The sequence below is a fragment of the Pecten maximus genome, chromosome 3, assembly GCF_902652985.1.
Source record: "Pecten maximus chromosome 3, xPecMax1.1, whole genome shotgun sequence".
NCBI lineage: Eukaryota > Metazoa > Mollusca > Bivalvia > Pectinida > Pectinidae > Pecten > Pecten maximus.
In genome coordinates this window covers 2640581-2668370 of record NC_047017.1, presented here as the reverse complement: position 1 = coordinate 2668370, position 27790 = coordinate 2640581, and the positions used below count along the sequence as shown (strand labels likewise).

At 35.9% G+C, this 27790-nt stretch overlaps 1 protein-coding gene across 1 annotated transcript in view; it reads left to right on the top strand.

Moving 5' to 3' along the window:
• Positions 1 to 19570, top strand: part of LOC117322946 — a 39286-nt gene extending 19716 nt beyond the window's left edge. Inside the window, exons 3-5 of the mRNA XM_033877913.1 lie at positions 2658 to 2812; positions 14744 to 14888; positions 18000 to 19570. Coding sequence (XP_033733804.1) covers positions 2658 to 2812; positions 14744 to 14888; positions 18000 to 18185 — 486 coding nt within the window. The 3' untranslated portion in view covers positions 18186 to 19570. The remainder of the gene's footprint in view (positions 1 to 2657; positions 2813 to 14743; positions 14889 to 17999) is intronic.
• Positions 19571 to 27790: the final 8220 nt, after the last annotated feature.

The following is a 27790-nucleotide window of genomic DNA, read 5'->3' as shown; positions in this document are numbered from 1 at the left end:
ACGTACCAAGTGTCTATTTCGTATTTAACTGTGATCTATTTCGACCAGTGATCACATCAATATGAACAGAATTTGACTTGATCATAAAAAGGACATTGGAGTGAATGTATTCAATTTATCAAAAATAACTGCCAGTACCTAAATATGGTTCAAAAAGGCAGTATACGAGCACATGTGGTTTTAATAAGAGATTAACAGTCACTGATATCGTATCTTGCACTGTTGGTTTCTATGAAATGCAGTCAGCCGTGACTACGTGATGAAGAGCCACAGACACTTAATATGTAAAGATCAAAAGCCGGTAATGAGTATATTTTTGGAGTTTGATATGTCTTTTTTAAATATAAGGATTTGTTTGTAACAGGTGGTACATGGATATGCTAGTAAGTGATACTTGAGAGGGAAAACTTGATCTTTCGCACTGAAATTAAATATCGAGATTAGGAGTCGAGAATATTATCCTCGTATAGCTGTGGATTACATTGTAATATATAGAGAGAACGGTTTGTTACACAATGTTAAAAAACGATCCTGTAAAATAATTTCTTGATTTTCAACTTTATTGTTCTTTCCTATTTAAAATCTAATGAAACCTGTCTCAGATGCCTCTATTATCTTTTATTCTTTTGACAACTTGTCCCCTATCACGGACATATTGGGACAATTTGTCCCCTACCACTGACATATTGGGACAATTTGTCCCCTATCACGGACATATTGGGACAATTTGTCCCCTATCACAGACATATTGGGACAATTTGTCCCCTATCACAGACATATTGGGACAATTTGTCCCCTACCACTGACACGTTGGGACAATTTGTCCCCTACCACTAACATATTGGGACAATTTGTCCCCTACCACTGACACATTGGGACAATTTGTCCCCTATCACGGACAAATTGGGACAATTTGTCCCCTACCACTGACACGTTGGGACAATTTGTCCCCTACCACTAACATATTGGGACAATTTGTCCCATACCACTGACACGTTGGGACAATTTGTCCCCTACCACTGACACATTGGGACAATTTGTCCCCTACCACTAACATATTGGGACAATTTGTCCCCTCTCACTGACACATTGGGACAATTTGTCCCCTACCACTGACACGTTGGGACAATTTGTCCCCTATCACTAACATATTGGGACAATTTGTCCCCTACCACTGACACATTGGGACAATTTGTCCCCTACCACTAACACATTGGGACAATTTGTCCCCTATCACTAACATATTGGGACAATTTGTCCCCTATCACTAACATATTGGGACAATTTGTCCCCTACCACTGACACATTGGGACAATTTGTCCCCTACCACTGACACGTTGGGACAATTTGTCCCCTACCACTGACACGTTGGGACAATTTGTCCCCTACCACTGACACGTTGGGACAATTTGTCCCCTACCACTGACACGTTGGGACAATTTGTCCCCTACCACTGACACGTTGGGACAATTTGTCCTCTACCACTGACACTTTGGGACAATTTGTCCCCTATCACTGACACATTGGGACAATTTGTCCCCTACCACTGACATATTGGGAGAATTTGTCCCCTCTCACTGACACATTGGGACAATTTGTCCCCTATCACGGACATATTGGGACAATTTGTCCCCTATCACAGACATATTTGGAGAATTTGTCCCCTACCACTGACACATTGGGACAATTTGTCCCCTCTCACTGACACATTGGGACAATTTGTCCCCTATCACGGACATATTGGGACAATTTGTAATAGACTGTCTTAGATTTAGAAGTGAAAAATAGAAATCAAAATTTTATCAATATTTTTTCGGTTTTGATGGGTTTGACGATGATTATGAAAGCAGATTGATAATTACCTGAACATATAATCTTATACACATATATGTAGACGTATATTTCATTTATCTTATCCTCAGAGGTTTCTAAGTAACATTTTAAGGATTCCTTCCTGACTGATAAGTGTACTAAGTTTGTGTGTATGATGTGTTTACAAGGAAGTTGTTGGTGGTGGTAGTTACAGATGTGTTGACCTTGAAGATGGTGGTATAGAGGTCATTAGATAGGGATCTAGTGATAGTACTGATGTCTCCAGCTTGTCTCATAGTTACTGATACTGTCCCTGACCAGCTGGGTGAAGTTCATCTCAGTCTATACTAATACATAAGAGTTTGTAGGGGTGGCTTTCAATTTCACAATTTATGATCGATTAATCAAATAACTACATTATTAAGACTCCTTTGGTGTAAAGATCACAATACTAAATACTTCATGGCAAAAACTTTTTTTTTTAATCATATAAAGTTTTAGTTTTAAATCCTTTGTGACTGAATTATATGCTTTTTAAGGATTAAATAAGTCATTTTTAAATCTTTTACCGTGGTATGTAGTGTAAAACACATTGCCCAGGTCAGGGTATAGTTCCTGAACTTTCTCAGTTTAACACAAGTTTTCTTAAAGACTTAAATCTTGTTTGAACTTCTGTATGATTGGACTTCAATCTTGTTTGAACTTCGAAATGGTTTATTGAATTATGATTATAATTTTTATTTGATGACTTATTCAGTAATATTCAATATTTTTTAATTAGATTTTAATTGATTAATGTGAATAGTGATTTGATCTGTGAGAAACTTTGCCTTAACTCTGTGTACACCAGTACTCTAACACCAATGCACCTGAGGAAAGCGAAACTGATGTTTTTTTATGTCCGCTACCCGAGCTCTGCCATTCTCAAGATATACTTTCCTGACGTCAAGTTCAACAAGAACAACACCGCACAGCTCGTCAAGTGGTTCAGCAACTTCAGGTAAGATTGTGTTCTTTTTTCTCATTTTGTTTATTTCTTGCTTTTTTGTTTGTTTTTTGTTTGGTCTCTGTGATATTATTCAATGTATATTTTCATTATTAATACGACACCAAACATTGTGATATTGTTTTGAAACATGATTCTAGTCATTAAGGAATATATTAGATTCACTTTTACCTTCGAGAACTTTCATATTTCATAGTATTCCCTGTGGTTTGCTTCCAACTACAAGATACTTTATTTATCAGATGTAATAGGCCCATGCTTGGTAAAAAGCCCATGTCTGGTAATAGGCCCATGCTTGGTAATAAGTCCATGCCTGGTGATTAGCCCATGTCTGGTAATAAGCCTACGCCTGGTGATAAGCCCATGACTTGTAATAGGCCCATGCCTGGTAATAGGCCCATGTCTGGTAATAGGCCCATGATCCCATGTCTGGTAATAAGCCCATGTTGAGTAATAAACCCCTTAATGTACTATATTGTCGTTCAGGAAGATTGCTATCAAATGCTAATGTCCTGGAATAAGCCAACCAATATGAGTCAAAGTTGATGCCCTCCCATAGCCCCTTAGCTTATTACAAAATAAGTATAATATGGTCAACAGAGAAGGATAATCCTTTCCTCGTAACCTGATACATCAAAGACTTAAGATTATCTCCCTTTGGAATGTTAGAGAATTGTAGAGATTGACCACTCCCCATACACTTATATGATGTACATGTTTATCAGACAAGATTCTGAGCCTTCCTTTTGTTGTTGCATGGTTTTTGTCTTGTAACAAAGAACTTTTTGATGAAATGTACTCTGAACAATGGCGGACAATCATTTTTCAGCAGTCAGTTTACCATAATTTCTTCAATCTGTATATTTCTACAAAACAGCCTGCTATCGCTTTATTTGCTCTGATTTAAATAAAATTTGGTTAATGTCATTGTAAACAATACAGTTTTCAATGACAAGAATATAAAAGCTTCATCTTAAAAGCAGATTTAAAAGTATTCAGAAAATGAATTTTGTATTTTGACTTATTTTTGTTGGTGATTAGTCGCCATTGTGGCTGTTCTATCCTCTATAAAGTCAGTTCCTAAGTTATAAGATTTTCTGTAAAGATAATAGATTTTACTCATTTGTGATGTAATTTACAGATAATATTGCCGATGTATACTTTAATCAATACACAGAACCAGAGATACGTTCTATAGTGTTTTGAGGGGTTGTTAGTCATTAAAGAAATATGCCTTGTGTGGCATGATAATAGATCTATATGCTTAAAGCGAAAGAATTAACAAAATAGATTCAATCTCAGAAGATCTAAAATGACAAAGACAACTTTAATACACAAGTTGTAGCTTCAAGAAATAACTTAAGGCAAAACTATATATAAAGGAGGACTTTCTAGAAGTATTAAAAACGCTGGGATACTGTGATATAACGAGTTGAGTAAACACTTGATGCTGGAGTCGACACACAATGGGCCAAATTAAACAGAAAATGTCTGTATTGATTCCAGACTGTTTGAGTAGAATCACAAATTGCTTACAACTAATTGGTTACTATGGTATCAGTTTTCTTGATAGTGAAGAGCTTGGGGGCCCTTACAGTAATGTCATTAGGTCTGTGTCCACCTTTTTCCCCCACTTGTTGTAGTGTTTCCATTGATCAGGTAACGTTTACTTAGCTTAAGAAGTTAAACATCACATATTGATCAGTAAATGTGGATAAAGAGATGACACATATTGTAGAAGATTGATCCCTTGCATTAATTGTTAACACTAGGAATTATCTAGGCCAAGCCTCAAGTGTTCAAGACATGTACAAATGCATTTATATATTTTAATGAAAAATATGCAATATCGCTAGATCAGGTCGCACAAGAGAAAGTAAATGAAATATTTGATGACATTATTTCTAATGCGTGTTTGAGAGTATTATCAGTTGAGAAGAACTGAACTAGAAGAAGAAGCGGTATAGTTATGGTGAGGAAATGTTGTGTGTGTTTGGAAGGGTGTAAAGTGGGAGGGTCGGGTGGGGGGGTTGGGGTTAAGCAATAAGGGAAAAGGGCTAGTAAGATGATTAGTAAAGGTGAAGCAAAGCTTGGGTGGTGGAAAGGAGTACAAGGAGAGCAAAGAAAGATTGGAGGAAACAAATAGCCAAAAAGAGGAGATGTGATTAAAAGAAAAAAGGAGCTTGCTGGAAAAAGAGGATACCATATGCAGAGGGAAAGGTGATGGTGGTAGGAATTAGGACGAGAGGGAAGGTGATGATGGCAGAAAGTAGAATGAGAGGGAAAGGTGATATGGCAGGAATTAGGACGAGAGGAAAGAGTGATGGTGGCAGGAAATAGAACGAGAGGGAAGGGTGATGATGGCAGGAATTAGGACGAGAGGGAAGGGTGATGGTGACAGGAAGTAGGACGAGAGGGAAGGGTGATGGTGACAGGAAGTAGGACGAGAGGGAAGGATGATGGTGACAGGAAGTAGGACAAGAGGGAAGGGTGATGGTGACAGGAAGTAGGACGAGAGAGGAGTGATGATGGCAGGAATTAGGACAAGAGGGAAGGGTGATGATGGCAGGAATTAGGATGCTGAGAGATAGAAATCAGGGTTAGGAAAGGGAACAATGAGAGAGGATGATGCAGTCACTGGTCCATAGAGCTAACTTATTTCCAGCATCCGGTATAGCCCCAAAGTTGTGGCAATGTGACAAATTATATATGCATGCTTTATACATAGGATATTAACTAGATGTTTTGTGATTGACCTACATCTTTGATCGATACCACATAAGAATTGTATACCTCTCTTATCTTCCAACTCCCCAGGGACTTCCTCATGCATGAAACAGATTCGAGACTCTGCTGTTTGAAAGTCGTATTTCAATATGGCCATGTCATTGTTTGAGCTTTAACATGAATTTTCTTGTCGCCTGGACTTTAAATTTTAATGCAGTTCATAGGTAGAGGATGAAAGTTGGTAGTAATAAATTATAAAGTAGCACTGAGGATCATTTACAGGCGGTTTTTGAGAGTGGGAAGACATTTTTCTCAGTCTTCGCGGTGATATTGCTTGCCGCCTACAAAACACTTGTTAAATAATAAAAGTGGTACACTTAGATCCAGCATCCAATTTGTTTCGAATAAATTATTAATACATTCATGTGACTTTTTCACATTATGTTTCACAGAAACTTCATCGGCCATATCAAAAAAATTAATTTCTTGAGGCAACCGTTCATACAAAAGCTATAAATTTCAAGAAATTTACATTAGAACTCTCGGTGTTCGACATTATACACACAGAGCTATAGGTATATGTCATCTAGTCAGGCCCGAGATACATTACATACAAACACTGCATTAGAGAAATTAAATTGTCCCTGAAATATCTTATTCATTATCTAGATCAAGTACAAAGACTTCGTGTTTCAGAGTTATCGGCTTGAGGACAGATTCCTATTAGAGAATACTTCAATTTTCCGTTTGTACCACAGACTGGTTTTTTTTTCCTGAATTCACCATATCTAAAATCCTCACTCTGGGCTTATTGCAGGAAAAGTGAATAGTATTATCTAGATTTTTACTGAACTGTAGTAACTGAGCTTAATAATTGCAAGGCAAACTTTTTAGCACTTCCACAGTGTGTACTATACCCGAATATTTTTAGTTTATATATATATAGTTTTATATATGTGTAAATTGTACCTCTGTCTTTCTAAAGCAACCCAAGTTTGACAGAGAAATATAGTGTTCCAAAAACAAATTGCAGAAATTTTAGTACTTTTATGCATTTTTAAACTGAACAATGATGGAATCCTTAATCTTTATCGAGATATATCTTTGATATGTATACATATATTAAATGGATACTGCCAAGGAAATAAGTCCTTGCCCTCTGCAGCATAAAGAATCTATACATACAGTTAATGTAATTTAAACAATTAATTCTGATGGACTAATTGGAAAATTGTAATTACCGGTATGTGTAATGTAAAAGTTAAACTGGTTATTTATATAAAGAAATACTTTGGCAAAAAGAAGAATGACTTTAAAAAAGGGGGGTGGGTAGATATGAATGATAACTTTGATAGTTCTGATCAAGTGCAATGAAAACTAAAAAAAAAAGGAAGAAAAACTATCTAATAAATAATTACATGTAATAATTACTGATAAAATTGTGAAAACGCAGTTGTTATAAATCCAATTTCAAATTAACATACAAAAAATGTGATTTTTTATCATTTACAATGCACAATTTTTTTTTTATTAAATCTCCATTTTTAATTTAAATGTCTCACTATAAGTTCCATTGAATCTGACTCCATTTCATTTAAATCTAAGTGTGAAGGTTATGGATACTAATATGATCACAGATGTATGTACATATTGATTTATATGATAAGGCTAGCCTTTGACCTCATTTATAAATAAATTCTTAAAATCAAACAAAATATTGTAATTTGATATTTTGATTGTCATTGCGGTAGGTGTGATATGATGGGTTGGAAGGTGAGAGGTAGAGCGAAAGATTTGTCATGCAAAGATTCTTTAGGACACCTGCTGTAATGTTATATAAAGCCGTTGTCAACTAGAACATAATATGTCGGATGTGAGGCGATGTCACATATGGGTAGGAGGTAGAATTACCTTATTGCCATTTTAATGATATAATTTACAGTATCCCGGGAGGCAAAGTTTGAATTTCACTGCTTTGAAACAAACAAACAAAAACTTGCATGCACATTAAATTTAGTTACTATAATATTTCACAATATTAAAAAAAAAAATGGTATTACTATCAAGGTTTAATGCCGACACAAAGAGAAGTTCAGGTTACATATCTCTACTGTATGTAACTAAGATAGGTAAATGGATCCGACTAGACAGAAAACAGGCTTGTACAGGAAAAAAAACAAGAGAAAGGGGGATTGAGAAAGTCATACATGGGGAGGAAGAAGCTGGAAAGGAAGGAAGACATTCTTAGAAAGGAAAGGAAGGATTGAAAGAAGGAAAAAATAGTGTGGAAGGAGGATAACGAATACAATGTATGTGTAGAGGAAAATAGATTATAGGATGTGTAGGGAGATGGACAATGATAGAGAGAAAGGAGATGGAAAGAAGGATAAATATATATAGAGATGAAGGATTAAAAGAAATTCTAGGTGGGAAAAAGAGAGAAGAGAGAGAAAGATAGAGAGATAAGATTTTTGAGGATAGTATGAGGAAAGAAAATTATATGAACAAAGTGTAAGAGGATGGGCAAGGATAGAGAGAAAAAAGATGAAAAGAGAAGGCAGGATAGAGAGAAAGAAGATGAAAAGAGAAGGCAGGATAGAGAGAAAGAAGATGAAAAGAGAAGGCAGGATAGAGAGAAAGAGAAGGGAGGGGAGGGAGATGAGGAAAGGAGGAGTGAGGGATTGATAGAGAATTGTTTAGTTGTTGATACACAAGGCTTTGGAAAAGACAATAGAAATACAGGGGAAGAGGAGATGAGAGAGAACAATAGGAGTCGGGGAGGGGGAGCAACAGTTCATTTATGTAAACAGGAAACTCAAGTTAGCCAATAAAGAATGCTGTAATAGACTGTTGAAATATGACATTTTATATAATGAAGAATTATTTCTTCATGCCGACATGACTGTGTCACTGCAATTAATCTCTGCTAGAGTCTCCATCTAGTGGCTGTCACTACTGCCAGCCAGGCTCTGATTAATAGTGTAGTCATTTTCTCTGGAAGTTTATCAATTTCCTTAATTGCTCACAACAGATTGGGGATAGGAATTAAAGTCTTAGCTCGCATCATGTATGATTCAACTTCTCATTGTCTGAAATTTAATCTGCCATTATCAAGCTCCCCATTGTTAGGCTGTGTAAAGGGTTTGTTTACTGTACAGCCTCGCAATCTTCTCTGGAAAACAATTACGCAATAAATCAGTTCTAACATACATTGGGGGATATAAATGCTATGCAAAACAACTTTTTTTTCCCCGGTTTCATTATTAGAACAAAGTTTTGTGAGAATACTTAAAAGAATATTTCAGTTCTTGGCGCAATTGATCAGATGAAGTGTCGCTGATATGCATTTGTGATAGCAACAGTTACACAAGCTAGTGTGTCTTATGAGACTAACTTTTCATTTTTAACACTGCCGTCAGCGGCTACAAGACCCAGCTCGGAAAATGTGTTGATAGATGACGAATCGTCCAGGATTCCCCAAATTACGGGTGATCATGTTGATTGGGGCCCTCTGAAACCTCCCTGGGAAGTTAGGGACAACGACTTTCACTTGTCTTCTACACCAACTTGCAACGTTTGACATTTAAACATCCATACATCAGCAGGCAAGCTGTAGTTAGGGGGAGCTATTATCCACCAATAGAATATTAGCCTTCTGGTTTTAATACCTTATCTAGCTACTAACAATTTATGTTATCTTAGCATAGTTTGGATCAAATCCCAAGCCTTCGAGAAAATGGACCAATTATTGTCACTCATAAAGCCTCTCGTTTCTCAAATTATATCATTAGATATATCACGGAGGGGAAAATTGGCCTCCACTCTCAAGGAAATTGACTGCTGGAGAAGCGATTATTGCAAGGAAAATTTCATGCTCAATTTAGAAATTATAGGAATCGCCAATACAGGAATTGCAGACATGCTTTGTAAAATTGTCCATGTACAGTAAAAACGAATTGTCATCTGGTATGTAGGTGATGGGGGACAGTTAGCTACCAAGTTAACAGTGACGGAAACAGACTGAATGTTATTATCCCTTTGTTATAGAATTAGACATCCTATAATTACAAGTGGCCGTATAAAAACGTAAGGCTAGAGCTTCACACGTTAATTGATTGAATGACAGAATCGAGAAAATATGGCATTTGGTTTGTTTGGTCGAGGAGCTGTGACTAATTAAAGAAGAACTGAGGAAATTTAATAAGGGTCAAATGTCCCCTAGACAAGAAGTCATGTGATATTGGCTCAAAGCAGTAGAGGAGGCCGTGAATGGGCCATGATGTGATTGCACAATAGATTTATGTAATATAACACTGTAGTTGATGCCAGTGAAACTGTCCTCTATAGCTCTCAATACCACAAAATTTCTTTTGTTATTATTTTTCTAAAAAGTGAGGCAATTTCACCCAGTACTGATAACCAATAATTAACATATTTGATGAAAAGCAAAACTAATTTTGGGGTTAATTTGTCGAAATCAATTCCGTACTTAAAAGACTAATACCCACAATTATAACCAATGCTAGAATTGATGCTCAGAATGAATTGTTCTAAAATTCTTGTCAAGAGTTTTAGGAAATTGAATTAAATATGTTGATATTTAATTAACAGTGTTTGGACAGTATTATTTCAATAACAGACAAAAAAAACCGCCTTGAAATTGATTTTTCTACAAAGAAATCAATCCTGCAGCTCGTTTAAACGGTGTAAAATCATACAAGCAGGTAAATTTTCCTGAAATGTACTTTTAAGTTATCAATCATGTGACTTCAAAACATTTGTTATCAAATAATGAGTTAGTCAACAGGAGACCTTATCTCTGCCGTGCCCCACAGAGATGCTTCGCTACAGTCGACTCATCAAAAAAAAGCTTGAAGCCGCCTGATTATACCTGTCTTCGGACAATCTTTCATGGACGTTCTAATTTGATGAGGTATCGAATATTTTTTTCTCAATTATGACAGAAAAAATGTTATGATTTAATACGTTGATGTACGGAAAATGATAACAAATTTAATGGGTCATCAACGGAAAGTGAAAGGTGATATTTTATCCAGCTTCGTACAATTAAAACATCAGGTAAATTAGACTCTTTTTCGTTATGGCTATGATTCGGTGAGATCAGTAAACAGATGAGGATCTGTTTAAAGTAGAATTCGTACTCTCATAAATTGACAAGTTAGATAAGTCTGTAAGTAAACAATTCATCCCCGTAAACAAACATAGAACAAAGACGTGTTTAATTAACAAAACTGTTTGTTGTTTAATCGTAATAAACCATTGTTAGAAAAATTATGGAGTTTATAAAAAAGCAGCGCAAGAAAATTAAATTATCTACTTTCACATGCTTAATGTTTCCAAATAATTTGAATGATTAACGAGGAAAGAAAATTAGGCATGAAAGGGGTTTACTGTTAAATTTCAGTCCTGATTTTAATTTCATCAGGCTTGGTGACAACAATTTCTGACATATATTTCTATTTTTTTTATTCGTTTTATACTTCCTCTGTCACCTAATGTTAAAAGTTATATTTCTGTTGCACATATTGCCATGGGCCATGTTTGCACCATATTCTCCAATAACACCAGGCGCCCGTGAAATAACTGTTTTCCTTATAATCTTAATGAAGCACCACATCATTTCCTATTAAGTATAAAATGGTTTTCTCAAATGGATATTCCTGATAATTGTTAATGTACTCTTGAAATTAATCGGCCATTTCTCCCAGGGAGATAAAAGAATCGAGATGAGAGAGAATTGCCGGGCCGCTAAGTAGATGGATATTAATAACAAGTGGGAAATGAGACAATTGCTGGGCGAGGCAAATGAGTAGCGGCTCAGTGAGGCCTGGCGACCATTGTGGGCGTGGCAGCTACATTAGGGAAGTCTCTAAGGCAATGCTGGCCACAAGATTTGGTTAAACACCTTTCGCTCAATCTTGTGTAATCTAATAATGGCGGATAGCTAGGCGCTTAATCGGAACGAAGCATTGGCTGAGAGTGACAGCTGCTCAGATCGCTCCCATTTTCAACCCGCTAACCGTCACTACCGATTTACAGGCCTATAATTGTTAGCAAGTGACGTGTAATTTTCTTGTAAAATGGAGATTTGTCTTTTAAAGGAGTCAATCGAGGGATGGCAAGCTCTAAGTGGTGGTGTTTGTAATTGCTGACTATTATCATTATAACAATACGCTTCCTTCACAGTAACAAGTTAAAATCTGTAAACTGCTTATTACCTCGGGATTTGAGGTGACAGGGTAAAAACAAGTAAATGGTTTTAAAAGCAGACTTCAGTTATTTTTAAAATGCACTTAAACTCTAAACAAGAACTTTGAATTCTACAAACATACCAGTAGCATTAGCTGGTCAAATCTTCAACATCAGAGATTTTTTGGAAAATTTTCTGTTAGTATTTATGTTATGCTAGGGAGAAAAGACAACTGTAATTAAGCTTTGCTGTATACTTGAGTACAGTATTTTTCCATGGGTGCTTAATTAAACGTAAATGTAGGTAAAATTATCTATGATTATGTAATACACTGTACTATCTACATGTTATAAAAGTGTGTTTTCCTTTATCAGTACAAACAATGAAGTATTGTGTCTCTACACTAAAAGGCACAATCCCAACAGAGATTTTAATGACTGATTATCTACATATAAAAGATCAACAAATTCTCAACAACATAATTAAAATCATAATTAAGAAAAATAATTAAGTCCAGTGCATAAAGGTGGTTCAGGTTTGGGCCTTTTTTGCAGAAAATGATACTGAAGTGAAATTACCGGTTTGTCACGTTAAGCTAACAATGCTTTAGCTCTGTCTAAAGGGAAGTGATGAAATGTTTATCTAATTTTACATTTGTTTACTTTCTCTTTATCTATTGTTCTAATTCTATGTTTTGAATAATGTGGAAACTTCAGTTTGCATTTGACAAGTTGAGTTAAAGTTAACCATAGGGTAAATATGACATTCCAGATTTTATTTCAGAATACCAATCTCACAATGACAGAAACAACGCCAATGTTAAACTCTTAAACATGTTTCTTTTTTCCTTATAAGGTCACGCATTTGTGATGAGTTAAAATGAGAACTGGGGTGCTCGGGGAAAACCTGCAATAATACTAGTGCAGCTATACAAATATTTGGGGAATTAAAAACAAAATATTGAAATTGGAAAAGGTGGTTTTAGACATAAGATAAACATTTATCTGTTGGGCCACTGGGAAAGTATATGCCAGCACATGGACTTTAATATTTGTTAAAGTTCACACACTGTGTCTGAAAATAGACAAGGAGAGCTAGCTAGCAGAAAGAGAGAAAAAAAGGGAATTTTGTTTTTAATATTATGAGTTGTCAGTAAAGACAGGTGTCAGTTTTGCCAGGTTGTACAGCTGTTACTTCGGTATAATTCAAATCAGTGCTTGACATCTGATACCCAGACATTTTTGACACCGCCATGTCCACTAAAGTCCATCCTCTTTTTATGACATTTAATGCAAGTTTTCTCTAGCTGTGTCTCATCAGCTCACTGGCTGTTATAAATCAAGTTTTGTATTAAAAGAAAAAAATTAGAATCCGCTAACTGTTAATTACAAGAATAAATCGTGGTAGATGCAGAAATTTCTGAATGATTTTTACCTGTGTAATGTCGGAGTGAGGTCACACACAAGGTATGCTAACAATCTTGAAGGTGGATGTTAGGAATTAGCCAGCTGTCTGTGGAGTGACCAAACCAATGAGCCTAATAAGGCTGTTGTGTAATTAGGCCTATTGGCCGTGCTAACAAGACATGTGACAATGTATCAGTAATTTGAATCAATAGGCTTAATCTTAAGGATAGTTAATTATGGGCCTATTCTCCATCAACAGTCTCTGACTTATAAGACAGATTAGTCTCGGGAATGATAGCTTAGATGGCTAATTTCTCCTAGTACGACATTTAGTCACAAAATCCTAATATGTGATGTCATGAACTTGTACAGATGGAACCTAGCACCTTTTGAAGGCGTTTCAGAAAATAAATGTTGATGCTGTGAGTAAGCAAACTCGAGTCACCTGTGGTAATGATAACCAATGATTTAATCTTATTTACTGAGGGTATTAGGGCTGGAGAAAGCTTAAGTATAAGGTGACTTCATCCTCTGAACTTGTGCAGAAAACCGTCTGCATGGATAGCACTTAACTGTGTTTATTTGAAATTGTTGGATATTCAAATGTTTGCACAGCAAAATAATCTCTTTAAAGGAATACCTTTGAAATCACTGCTATTTTTTTCTCAGGCCTGATTACCGAAAAAGCTAACAGAAGTATACTTCTCAAAAAAAAAAAAAAAAAACTTTTGATTGCTGACATGATGTGAAGATACACATGCAGATTTTTTTCTCCATTATTTTGGTTGTCATGGTAACCAGGTCTTTACACACAGGTTTCGTGTATTGGTCAATAGCTCATTAATTAGTTCTTAGATCAATTTGACTCAAACTTGGTCAAATGATGTTACTTATTTATACCTATTATGTAAGATATGAGGCGTTTCCAGAACCGTTACTATGGAAACCTAATGGAGGTTTCTGATTGGTGAAATTGAAATATTGTTTTATTAAGCTAATTGTGCTCTTTTCCAGAAAAAGAGATGTCATATGGTTGCAAATGAGGGGTGAGGTGGGAATATTAGTTAGTCATTAGCTACATTATTATTGTAACAGTTCTACTTTTTCTTAAAATGATTGAAGGAATTGCAATTTTGAAATATTAGATATAACTCTAGCACCTCTGGTTAAAGAGTGGGCAGAGTCCTTATTGACAGTGGGCGGAGTCAGTATTGACAGTGGACACATGTCATGAATCAATTATCTGGGCACTTTGGCTTGTGTTGCCTATGGTATAGAAAGTGAGGGTGGGTATTTACTGTAAGAAGGCTTAAAGGCCCCACATGATATTGAAGAGGTAATTGGAGTCAAGTGAGGGTGAAATCTGGATGGAATTTAGCTAATTTATAAATTAATATTATTATTAAGTATGAAATTTAGCTTTAGATCAATTTTGTAAGTTATGGTTTTACACAAGGTGACAGTTTACATGGATATATCAGTTTAATATTTATCATCTTTTAAGGAAAGAATCACAATAAAATATAGAACAAGGTAATTGTAATTTTTAATTAAGTTTTTCTTGATTTTTTGTATTTTCAGGGAATTTTTCTACATTCAAATGGAGAAATATGCCCGGCAATCCATGGGAGAAGGATGCAAACACCCTGACGACCTCAACGTGACGACAGACTCCGAACTGTACCGTGTCCTTAACCTCCACTATAACCGCAACAACCAAATTGAGGTTGGTATACGCTGACTTGATTTTAATTCTCAAACAACTTTCCATGCCATTGGGCGGATACAATATTTTTTCAATTGCCAAACTCTTCTATAGTTATTGCATGCTTTTTATTGTGTTTTATCATTTGAATCGCGCTGGCATAAAGCACCGAAGAAGACACAAAACTATCTATCGGCACTGAAACAAAACATATTGCCGGAGTAGGATGTTCAATGAAAATTTGAATTGTCACCTTGTGTATTGCGGTGTATTAGACAGAGGCGAAGTCACAGATGACGGTCGTCATCTCGGAGGCATCTTGCAGGAATTTCGGTCTCCATATTATCAAGTCAGCAGTCTTGAGGGAATGGTAAGATAGATTGCCGAATGACATCTAATTAATTAGCAACACACTCAAAAAGGAATTTCATTGCATTTGTCAGTAAGTTGTTCAAATAAAATTGACACATAGAGCGAGCGCAGGCTTCGACCATGAATCACCTCCCATGCAAAAAGAGTTCCACTAGGCCGTACAAACACGACACTTTGTGGTCCCGCCTTGCTTGGTGTTTATTGAAAAGCATTAGCTTCTAACAAAACCCTCATCTATAATTGATATAGCACTCCCATGATGCAACTTGGTAGTGTCTATAACTTCTGTGAAGAAATTTCATATCAACCTATGGACCCTTATCAATATCCAAATTATAGCTAAGATGATACAATTAACTAATGCCTGTTTACTTCAAGTATATTAATATTGCTATCTGTTACCCTGAGGGAATAACTTTTCAATCTACTTGAAAGACTCGGTGCGGTGGCGTTGTGGGGCTGACTAGGGTTAGGTTCATCTTATCCTTTGTTACATTTATTTTCCTCATTTCCTGTCTCTCGAGACTTGCCATGATACAGCACCAGTGCTGTTCTGATGGGAGAACTGATATTTCTCAGACAATAATTACAGTGAGATTTTATCATCAAATACCTAAAACTGTATTTGTCATACACCAGAAGAAATGATCAGGAACCGCACCGCAGACACAATTAATTGGATTGAAGTTGGTGTGTTAGCTTGTTCTAGAAGACAATGTCAATATGACTGCATGCGGAAAATGCTCACAGAAATCACTTTGATACCTCCCGAGGGACGGACCCGAGTCTGTATATGGACTTAATATGTATACAATGTAGGGGAGACAACCTATCAGTGCCATCATTCTTAATGCATTCTTCAAATCTTCATGCTACACTTGTTTCATATTGGCAGAAAGTGACATTAAAATGTCATTCATTTTTTTTCTGAGTTTCTACAGGGAGGCTGTCCACCTATGCCGAACTATCTCTCTATCGATACAACACACTTTGCTTACAAATAGCTGTCATCAGCTTTGTTCAACGGCTCCAAATGGTTCCACCGTAGTATTCTGCTTTATTAATTTGGCACGATAGTGAGATTTTGTTGCCTGATGTAAATGGCTGCCTGATCAAATGGATTCTGGGTGCTGATTCTTCATCCGATCAGCAGGCAAGGAATTGTCACTTGCCTGACCGCCCGAGCGAGCAGACGGGCGATGAAGCAGCAGATGCTTTCATACATCCCTTCTATCTGCCATCCGACTTGTGAAGCCCTTCCCATCTTCATCTGATGACTGGTCACTCGGGTGTGCACACAGCTCATCATGTTTTATTTGCAGTAATACGAGAGAGATAGGACACACAGATAAATACACACGAACACTTTTTCCAACTTATTGATGGTCATTAAACATCTAGTCGACCAAGCATGAAGTATTTTTAGCGTCTAGGTCCATCTAAGACTGATATAGATAGATTTTTTTTTAATCTAGTATTTGACAGCTATGTATCTTTCAACACAGAATATGAATGTATATATCTTTGACATGTATCGCGTATCTTAAGTTAGCACTTTTTGACTTTATCATAAAATACTAGAAATTTTCATCAGGGCTTGGAGAAAACAATGCAAGAATATATTGCGTACAATTATCATATGATGGATTGATTAAAATGTTTTGTGTCATTGTCGCGTGTGTCTACAAGTTAAGATCCCTCACTTCCGCAATACAACACTGGATATTTACGTATAATCTCTTGTCGTGCATTTGTCTGGTTATTTCTCACAAGTTCTAGTCGACACTAGCTCAGATGTCTTTTCTGGCAATCGTTGATGGTCTCATTTCAATATTGCGTACTTCCACACCGGCGTTAGACCATCACTGTGGCCTCAATCCATCCTGCGGTTGGCGTTGGCAACCAGAATGCGAAGGATTACAGTTTGTCCATCTTGTGTGATACTATCGGTTACACAATATGGAAGGTCAACGTTTCTGCTCTTTTGGAAATTGGGATTTGAAACTCCATTACACAGAATTTTCTTTGTGTTATAAAAGGTCCATTTCATATGTGAATTTCTTCACTAATGATTGGCTTTTGGACAAACGGTCTGTCAGAATATGAGAAATTAGCATGTTGATGTGCTAAGTCAATGGATGGATGTCTGCCTCAGCATCTTATGTCTAGTGAAGAAGACGTAATTCGACTTAACTTGTCACGGGCCTGTTATGTTATATTGGCAAGAAGATTCCACGTAAATCCTTCTTAACAGGAACAAGGAATGCCAAGTCAGAGAGCTTATGTATCTTAATGACAGTTGTGCAAATCAGTGGGCTTACAAACCGCGATACGGTACCGTACACTCATTGGGGGATTACTGTTGAAAGTAAAATAAATCCTCCGGGGACATGCAACTCTCTTGCTCCCCGACCATAAAAATTTCTCCATTAATTCTCCTTTTCTACCGTTCTGTAAATGGAGTATATATATGTATATTGTATGTGATGTAAACAGTTCGGCAGTAGGTCTTCGCTAGCATTTGTTTTATTCTTATCTTTACATATGATGTTGCACCTTAATGAGGATCAGATGCTCTTGGTTCTGTTTCGGTATAAATTTAAAAGTACACACTTTACGATGTATATAGATAAATATAAAAGTTCGAAACAGATTGTGATCTTGTTCTTAAGCTATCTAAAGGTCAACATAAGATTGATTTTGTACTTTGAAAGTATCACTTCAAATGTTTAATCCTTTCTTCACATTTATCTGTTGTAGGTACCGGAGAGTTTCCGTTTGGTGGTACAAGCCACACTCCGTGAGTTCTACAAATCCATAGTGGCCAATAAAGACAATGAACCCTCCTGGAAGAAATCGATCTACAAAGTTATTGCACGACTAGATGACACCCTCCCTGAATACTTCAAATCTCCAAACTGGATGGACCAACTAGGGGACATGTAAACACTGGTTGTCATGGCAACAAAGTTTGTTGTCATGTGATCACTGGTTGTCATGACAAATGAATAATGGTGAACATTTGACCTCTATTATATAGCAACAAACCTTGATCATGTGATCATTAACTGTTAATTGTGGCAACAGATTTGCCATGGTAACCATGCACTCAAGGTCATCCATGAACTCAAGGTCATACAGTTTGTGGTTAAAATGGAGACTAATCAAGATCATGTGATCATTTTTTGGTTGTCAAGGCAACAGTTGGAATCGTTGTCATTGTCGCCCTTTCTCATTACACATGGAAACGGTTGTGATAGATGTGTGTCTACAGACCAGTTTGTCCGTCATACCTTCCTTAAAAAAAAATCAAGGTGATGTTGTTTGTGTGTTACAAAACTGAAAAAAAAGGAATCTGAAAAAAAATTCTTTATACACATTTCATCATTTCAATATAGAACCCCTTTTTTATTTCTAATTATGATTTTACCAGAAAAATACATTTCTCATAAGAATGATAAATTTCTGGTAAAAAAAATTCTGGGGAAAAAATGGTTTCAAGCAAAATAATTATCTTGGCTAATTGGATAAGCAAGTACAGCTAAAATATTGCTATGGACATATGTGGCTGAAATCGATGATGTGAAACTGTTTAATCTTTGTTATTTCTTTGTTTGTATATAAACATAATCCGTTTTACATAAACAAATCAGAGAGGCACATTTTGGTGACCTGCTAAGGATCAAAGTAGGAATATGGTTTTGAGATTTTATTGAAATTTAATTATCAGCATTGAGTCAGGGGTGTATGTGTGAATTATTTTATGCTAGTGCATGTATTTGCTTTCATTTTACATATATAGCAACATTACTGATTTCTGCAAATAATATTGTGAATTTGTTTGCAGGGTTCTTTTTACTGTATTTTGATTTTATAGGTAAACTGTATCTATAAAAACTTATATAAATGAACCGTAATTTAAAAATAGTGTTCATTTTTAATGTCTTAGATAAATTTCATTCCCATTACCCAATATAGTTATTATGAAGTTTGTTTCAATTTCTAAATGTTTTGAGTAATGAGCTCCTATGACAGAATTGGAAAATGATAGATTTATGCAATGTTCACCAGAAGACAATACAAAGTTGTAAGAAACTATAGATTTTGAGAATAAGTTAAGATTTTTATGAACATATAATAAGGATGTACACAATATTATTGATATAGATATTTGGGATAGATAGAATATATGATAAGAATGATGTTATTAATTCTATCAAGAGTTTATAGATTATGAGATGCTACACAATGAGGCGTGGTTATGTGTGCGTGTGTTGTTTGGAGCATCTAGGATCAACCCTTTGCCAGAAGATGTTTTTTTTTTTTTTTTTATTTGAAAATGATAGGATTACTGTTCTATTTGCTGTTTTTTTTTTTTTTTTTTAATGTTTTGTTGTTGTTACATAATTCACATTCCTGGAAGGTCACACTTTCTCTCTTATATAAATCTAATAACCGTTGAACCCCTCCCCGACACTCATACACCATTCCATCCATCCTCTGCCCTACCCTCGTACTTCAGTAATTCAGACCAATTATTGAATCCCTCCCCCCACCTAGCTTCCTTTCGGCTTACCAGTGAACCCTTCCCCCACCCTTGCACACCAGACTTGTTGACAACCCCCCAACCCTCACACATCAGACTATTGAACCTCTCCCCTTCCCTCATAAACAAACCTTGAATCCTTCCCCACCCTCCTACATCAGACATGTGGAACCACCCCCCACCCCCACCCTCCTATACCAGACTAATTGTTGAACCCTTCCCCACCCTCGCACACCAGACTGTTGAACCCCTCCCCCACCCTCGTACACCTCTACTGATATGAATCCTTCCCATCCTAACAATTTACTTTTGAACCCCTCCTCACCCTTCCATATCGTCCTTTCTGAAAGTGCCACATTTAACTTCGCAACAAATGTTGTTGACCTGTTTCTACATGTCTACACTCTGTAACCTAGTCAACATATTTACATATTTAACAACGCTTTTTCTTGCAGTGTTTCAATGTGCTAATTGTCATAAAATATTCCTACAAATTGTTATTATTGATTATGCACCTGTAAAACGCTGTCATTTTTACCTGTTTCCTCTTCAACATTAAACGACACCTGTTGTTGAGATGTATGCCTTGAAGGGCTGTAGGTGATGGCAACAGTCCGCTACTAAGACGTACAATTAATATCATCCTCGGCAATAAACTGACTACTAATGACAACATGTTTGCATACGAGATGTATTTTCGATTATTTTTCGAGATAAATAACTTCTATAAATAATTCCTATTTAATTCAAAACGCTCAACTGAAAACTGTTTGAATTTACAAGATACTTTTAAAATTTCTGAAATGGTTTTTTTTTTTTTTGTGATACAGTTTTGACATGATAAGCACACCTCTCCCACCTCAGCCCAGAGCAGCTCCAGATGTTTTCGTTATAATCATTTAACATGTATTATAAACAATGACATTTACATGTAAACAATACCCTAACGATAATGACACAATAATGATTTTGATACACTTTTCTTCCCATCAAGAGATTTTTTCCCTGGTTTTTGTCATCATAATACTACACCTTTCTCAATCATTCGACAAAGTGATGAGGCGAATACACAAAGTTATCATTTTGAACCTGGTACTGTACTCAGTATTTTTTTGTAGGTAAATCTTGTGTATCTGTTACACATAGGTTCAATTGCTATTAATTTTATGGTACTATATATTACTATACTATATTTGTTATTGTCTTGTTTAGTCATCTGAGACAAAGTTTCGGGTGACTTATTCTAATCGCCTTTTGTCCGTTGTCGTCCGTCTGCTAGCTATGTACATTTTTTTACTTCTCCTCCAAATCTCCTAAACCAATTTCAATGAAATTTTGCAGAAACCTTCCATGGTCAAATGTTAACCAAGATTGTGGTCAAAAAGGGTCAAATTGACTGAAATATTCTCAAGGCCCAGATAATGGTAGAATCAAATGTTCTTCATAGATGGAATTATCTTAAGGTGCTTTATCAAAATTGTGAATTTCATGATTATGGGATCTCATATTTCTGGCTGACCCTGACTGACCCCAAGGGGCTGAGGAGTGGGGCCAAAATGGGTCAAATTGACTGAAATATACATGTATCAAAACTCAGGTGACCGTTAAGGCCCATGGGCCTCTTGTATATTTTTGTATTGTTAAATGTTTTTGACCCGAGTAGTCACCGGTAGAATCCCTCCTGATGTTTGTTTTCTCCAAATCCAGTCATTCCACAAGTATTCTACAATATGTCTCGTCTACAATCAAAGAAATCCGTATGAAGTGCAATTTCCTTACCTGTTACTTTATTGTTACCCTCTCAGGTGATATAATGTATCTGCGTGTTCAATTTAGGACCCTGATTCAATATTGAAATATCTTTTGATAATGTGTTCTAATTTGGTGTGTAATTCCATTGATTACCTTGCCTAATGATTTAAAACCTGTGCAATCCAGAAACCTGTTGAAATATTACTCGTAACAAGTTTCCCCCCCAACAATGGTCTAGTTTGTCTCAAACCAGTAATCTATTTCCGTGCAATTCTGACCTTTTCCATTGTGTTAATGTTGATTGACCCTTCTGTCTGATAATTAAACATGACAGGTCACTTTCTTATAGTGAAATTGACTTGTAACCCTATAAACATTCCGTTATTGTAACTTTATTTACCATACAAGTTATTATTTATTTTTCCATTCCACCTTTTTTTTTACTTGTGCTACTCTTTAATCTTTAAGATGATTCGGTTTTAGCTCACCTGGCTGAAAGGGCCAACTGAGCTTATTGCATACCGCAAAGTCCGTCGTTTATCCGCTGACGTCCGTTAATTTCTTATATTTTTGTCTTCTTCCAAACCACAGCGCCAATTTTGACCAAATTTAATTTATGAAAAAATAAAGGAAATAATGCGAATTTTTTTTAAATCCTTCTGTTTCGATTCAATGGTAGGATTCTGTCTAAATTTTGTGTTCCAGTATGTATAATGTATAGTTTGCTTCCTTGCTATTGTGGAACATTTGGATAGAGAAATCTAAATATAGATATTGATTAAAGGAAAGTGTTGATTGTAATACAGGATACTAGGTGGCAGATCCCTGACTGGGAAAGTATTTGTAATGCATCTTAAAGGGAGTGTTTTGCAACAATCACTGAAATATCTAGGTGAGCGTTACAGGCTCTCTTGGCCTCTTGTTTGTAATTGTTGGCCATATGAACAATTTTTACCTTTTCTACAAATAGCCTGACACAACTATACACCATTTTTACTGCATTGTTTACCCATTGTTATTTATATCTTTATCTGTGCAGTATAATATGTTGCTGTAAATAGCCATTATCACATTAATCCTGTAATAAGCCCATAAGGCCAACTCATCAACTTGGACTCCTGTAATAAGCCCACAAGGCAACACATCATCTTGAACTCCTGTAATAAGCCCACAAGACTAACTCATCGTCTTGGACTCCTGTTATAAGCCCACAAGGCCAACACATCGTCTTGGACTCCTGTAATAAGCCCACAAGGCCAACACATCGTCTTGGACTCCTATAATAAGCCCACAAGGCAACACATCATCTTGAACTCCTGTAATAAGCCCACAAGACTAACTCATCGTCTTGGACTCCTATAATAAGCCCACAAGGCCAACTCATCGTCTTGGACTCTTGTAATAAGCCCACAAGGTCAACACATCATCTTGGACTCCTGTAATAAGCCCACAGGTTCACACATCAATTTGGACTCCTGTAAAGGGGGTGGGAATTTATTGCTGGGGAATAAAGCATCTGTTATTAATATTTTTACTGAAATGATTGGGCTTATTAGCAGCAATGGGTGTCTCAATGGTTATGGGCTTATTACTGGCTATGGGCTTAAAACGGACATGGGCTTATTACTGGCTATGGGCTTCAAACGGACATGGGCTTATTACTGGCTATGGGCTTCAAACGGACATGGGCTTATTACTGGATAAATGTGATAGTCTCTTTATGAAACTGGCAAAACTTTTCCCAAATCAAATCCTTCATTGCCTGCTACAAATACTGTTTCACCTCAATACTGGTTTTCTATTTTTATACAAAATACACCAGTTTAACTAGTTGTTGTATTAAACTATTTAAATTAATATGTAGCCTTTTTTTAAATGAACTAATGATGTTAGAATTCAAATAAATCCAGCTATCCAGTTTTATAAATATTATTAATATTGATTAGAAGAATTTGCATAATTTCATGATGTTACCAAATTTGATTTTTTTTAAATCAAATTTGATTTTTTTTTTAATGGAAGATATTCATTTCAAATAGGTAATATTATAAAATCATTATTAAATATGATTTTCTTTCTTTATTACTGCATATTGTTTTTTATTTAAAGTCGTTTCCAATGATTTTTAATACCACCTCATAAGAAACCTAGTCATGTGAAGTTGAGATTATTATAACATTTGTATTGTATATGGTTATGTGTGTATTTTTTGTTAATTTATTAAGGTATTGTAGGTAGTGGTTTCGTTTTACATATGTTTTGTATAAGAAGGATGGGTTTGGAAACCTGAAGATTCTGTAATACTGAAATAATGTCTGGGCGCGGATGAGAGTCAAATGCTTTAATTAAAATGCATATTTTTTCTCTGTTTATTGAAATTTATATACAGTATAAAATTATTGAATAAATATATACAATAAAAAAAAAATGCTGTGTTGTGTATGTTAAGAGCCAGATTAGCATCAAGCACACCTACCTGTCTAATCTGACCACTGACTTTTTTGATCTACTGTATAATATACATGTTACCTTTGACAGGGTGTCGGATTATCTTAATCCCTGATACCATGTGATCCACAAGGTGGTGGTGGTGGATTAGATTGCTTAATCTTTTAATGTCAATTCTGACCTGAAGTAGGAGTGGAGATATTTGAGTTCTACAGGGACATGCTGATTTTACCAGCATGATATTTACATGATATCTGGATTCTTCGACAGTAAAATGATATAAACTTTTAAGGTCCTAAAGGTGAACTGTTGATCAGAAATTATGACCGCTTGTTCTATACTAGGCCTACAGCAGACACGGTGTCAGGGCCAGAGGAAACTCGCTAGCTGGGAGTGTCCCTCGGAATATTTGGAAGGCTTTCACACAAAAGATGGCAGTGGAAACAGTTTCAGGAGACTGCATTAATTTAACAGCTTAGAAAGCTGTTGCCAGGGTTTTTAGACATATTTTATTTGACTGATATAAATGATAACCGCTGACTAACGGACCGGCCATATCAGGAAGGCAAAAGTACACGTTCAGATTATTATAGTCCGACATCAAAATAAAAAGGTGAATTTGTTCATTTCTGAAGAATCCATCGAAAACTGTTCAAAGTAATTGCTGTTTTATAAGATCATTAAGTTCGCCTGTGCTAATGACAACAGAGCTAAAATTTTAGATTACCTGATCTAAAACGTCATTCCACAACTTATTCAGAACCTTTTGGTGAAACGTCATGCTATTTGCTAGGATGAGGCCTCCCATAATAAAAAAAAAAAAATATACCCTGACCATCGTTCAAAGTCACCTGTGTCAATTTTGTATGCCAGTTTAACTACTTCTGATTAAATATAAAACCTAGGGTCATTATATTTACAGCCACACGACTTCACAAAAAATGCGAATATAAATGTCCTCTCATGAATATTCAAGGTCAAAGAGGTCAAATTTAGTAAAACGCAAGAACGAAAATTTTGATTCATAGACAATGCATGAATAAAATATTTTGACGCACTTCAATTTTAGCGCGATGATGAAAATTGGCTCCCCAAGATTATCGCTGAAATACGTACGTTTACAAGAGGTACAGTTAGCCAGTATTTTTTTTTTTTTTTTTTGCTACCACCCAGTCCTGCAAAAAGAAATACTCCCTGTCTATCAAAGGAGTTAATAGTTTAAATACTTCAACTACTCTTGAAGAACAGAAATATCTACTTTCTCTTTTTAATAATGTCTTGCGGTAAATTGACCTGAAAAAAATATCGACCTGAAAATAAGGTCAATTTCACATGAAGAAATTTCCTGGTGCATTTCACGGTAATTTCAGGTCAATTTGACCTAAAACATTTCTCATGAAATTGACCTGAATTGACATTTTGCCCGTGTAGCAGAAATGCCGTCGAGAGCAAGAAAAACAACTTTGACCACTTATTGGACTTGATGAAGATCTAAGACGGTCATTTCAATATTCAGAGTAAGCAATATGCAGTCGTCATGTTATTTGTAGCCATATTTAAAATAGATCACATTTCGCTGATTCAGACATCGTATTATTAATGAAATATTTCCCGAAGTTCAAATTTTGGGTCGGCAGATTCTTTCTAAGTAAAACATGCGATGACTTGTTTTTTAAGTCTCTTATGAAAAGGAAATTGACATAAGAGCCTGCGAATACGGAAACATTTCTTCTCACGGACAAGAAAAAACTTCAAATGTGATGACGATGAAACCAAGGACTTGACATAAAGTGAAAATCTGTGTCTTATGCGACCACAGTTACAACTGACTTTGAATTAAAAAAGAAATCTACATTGAAAAATTTGAATTGTGTAAAAAAAAAAATCGCATTCAATATTCGTGTTTTATCTTTTTACTAAATATAGGGATGGCTGTTATAATTATCCCAGGTGAGAATTTTAAATGATTTATCAGAGAATGAAGTTTAAACTCTGCGTGGAAAAATTGAAATTAACTTCGAGTGACAAGGACCCCGACATACCTGACAAGGTCAACACGTAATCTTAACCTAGCCGATATCTTAGAAGTAAAATAAATGATAATTCAAAATAATTATTTGACGGATTTCGTTTTATTTTTCGTAGATTTTAAAATTAATTCTTTAAATAATTATGGATAGAGTTTTGATCTGTCACGGATGAATGAAAATCAAGTTGGACAAGTTTATATATATACAGAAGTACATAATATCCTACGAACTTCACGTATCATGCACACGTGCTTGAGATGAAAACGAACAACAAATTTACTAATTTGACATTGAGCAGAACTCCTGGTATCTTATATTCCTCGGCATAGACAGTATTCTATTAATTAAAGTGCTATCCCAGCGCATAGCAGAGTAACGAATGCTACGGTGATAATTCCAGGGAGAATTTTATACCACGCTTGGGTACGCTCAAATCTCTTGTTTCCATCTTATGTATCTATTCGCCATGTAACGCTACAGTTATGATTAAAGCAACCGGCATTGAGGATATTTATTTGGTTATTCTGGGGAAAAAAACCTTTGAGATGAGTTCTGAAATAGATGTGTTGATATTTTTGTTTATATATCGCGCTATAGAAATGTTCTGACAGCGGTAGCGCCATTAAGGATATTATCTGGGACTCTGGTGTTCACTTATATTTTGGAGGATCGATATAATCATGATAGATAGGATATGGCATTCTTTGATATGTCTAATATAACGAGATTATCGTCTGATATAGGATGTCACCTTAGTGAGTAGATCTGATATAGGATGTCATCTTAGCGAGTAGATCTGATATTGGATGTCACCTTAGTGAGTAGATCTGATATAGGATGTCACCTTAGTGTGTAGATCTGATATAGGATGTCACCTTCTTAGTGAGTAGATCTGATATAGGATGTCACCTTAGTGTGTAGATCTGATATAGGATGTCACCTTCTTAGTGTGTAGATCTGATATAGGATGTCACCTTAGTGTGTAGATCTGATATAGGATGTCACCTTAGTGTGTAGATCTGATATAGGATGTCACCTTAGTGAGTAGATCTGATATAGGATGTCACCTTAGTGGGTAGATCTGATATAGGATGTCACCTTAGTGAGTAGATCTGATATAGGATGTCACCTTCTTAGTGAGTAGATCTGATATAGGATGTCACCTTAGTGTGTAGATCTGATATAGGATGTCACCTTAGTGAGTCGATCTGATATAGAATGTCACCTTAGTGAGTAGATCTGATATTGGATGTCACCTTAGTGAGTAGATCTGATATAGGATGTCACCTTAGTGAGTAGATATGATATAGGATGTCACCTTCTTAGTGAGTAGATCTGATATAGGATGTCACCTTAGTGTGTAGATCTAATATAGGATGTCACCTTAGTGTGTAGATCTGATATAGGATGTCACCTTCTTAGTAAGTAGATCTGATATAGGATGTCACCTTAGTGAGTAGATCTGATATAGGATGTCACCTTAGTGAGTAGATATGATACAGGATGTCACCTTAGTGAGTAGATCTGATATAGGATGTCACCTTAGTGAGTACATATGATATAGGCTGTCACCTTAGTGAGTAGATCTGATATAGGATGTCACCTTAGTGAGTAGATCTGATATAGGATGTCACCTTAGTGTGTAGATCTGATATAGGATGTCACCTTAGTGAGTAGATCTGATATAGGATGTCACCTTAGTGAGTATATCTGATATAGGATGTCACCTTCTTAGTGAGTAGATCTGATATAGGATGTCACCTTAGTGAGTAGAT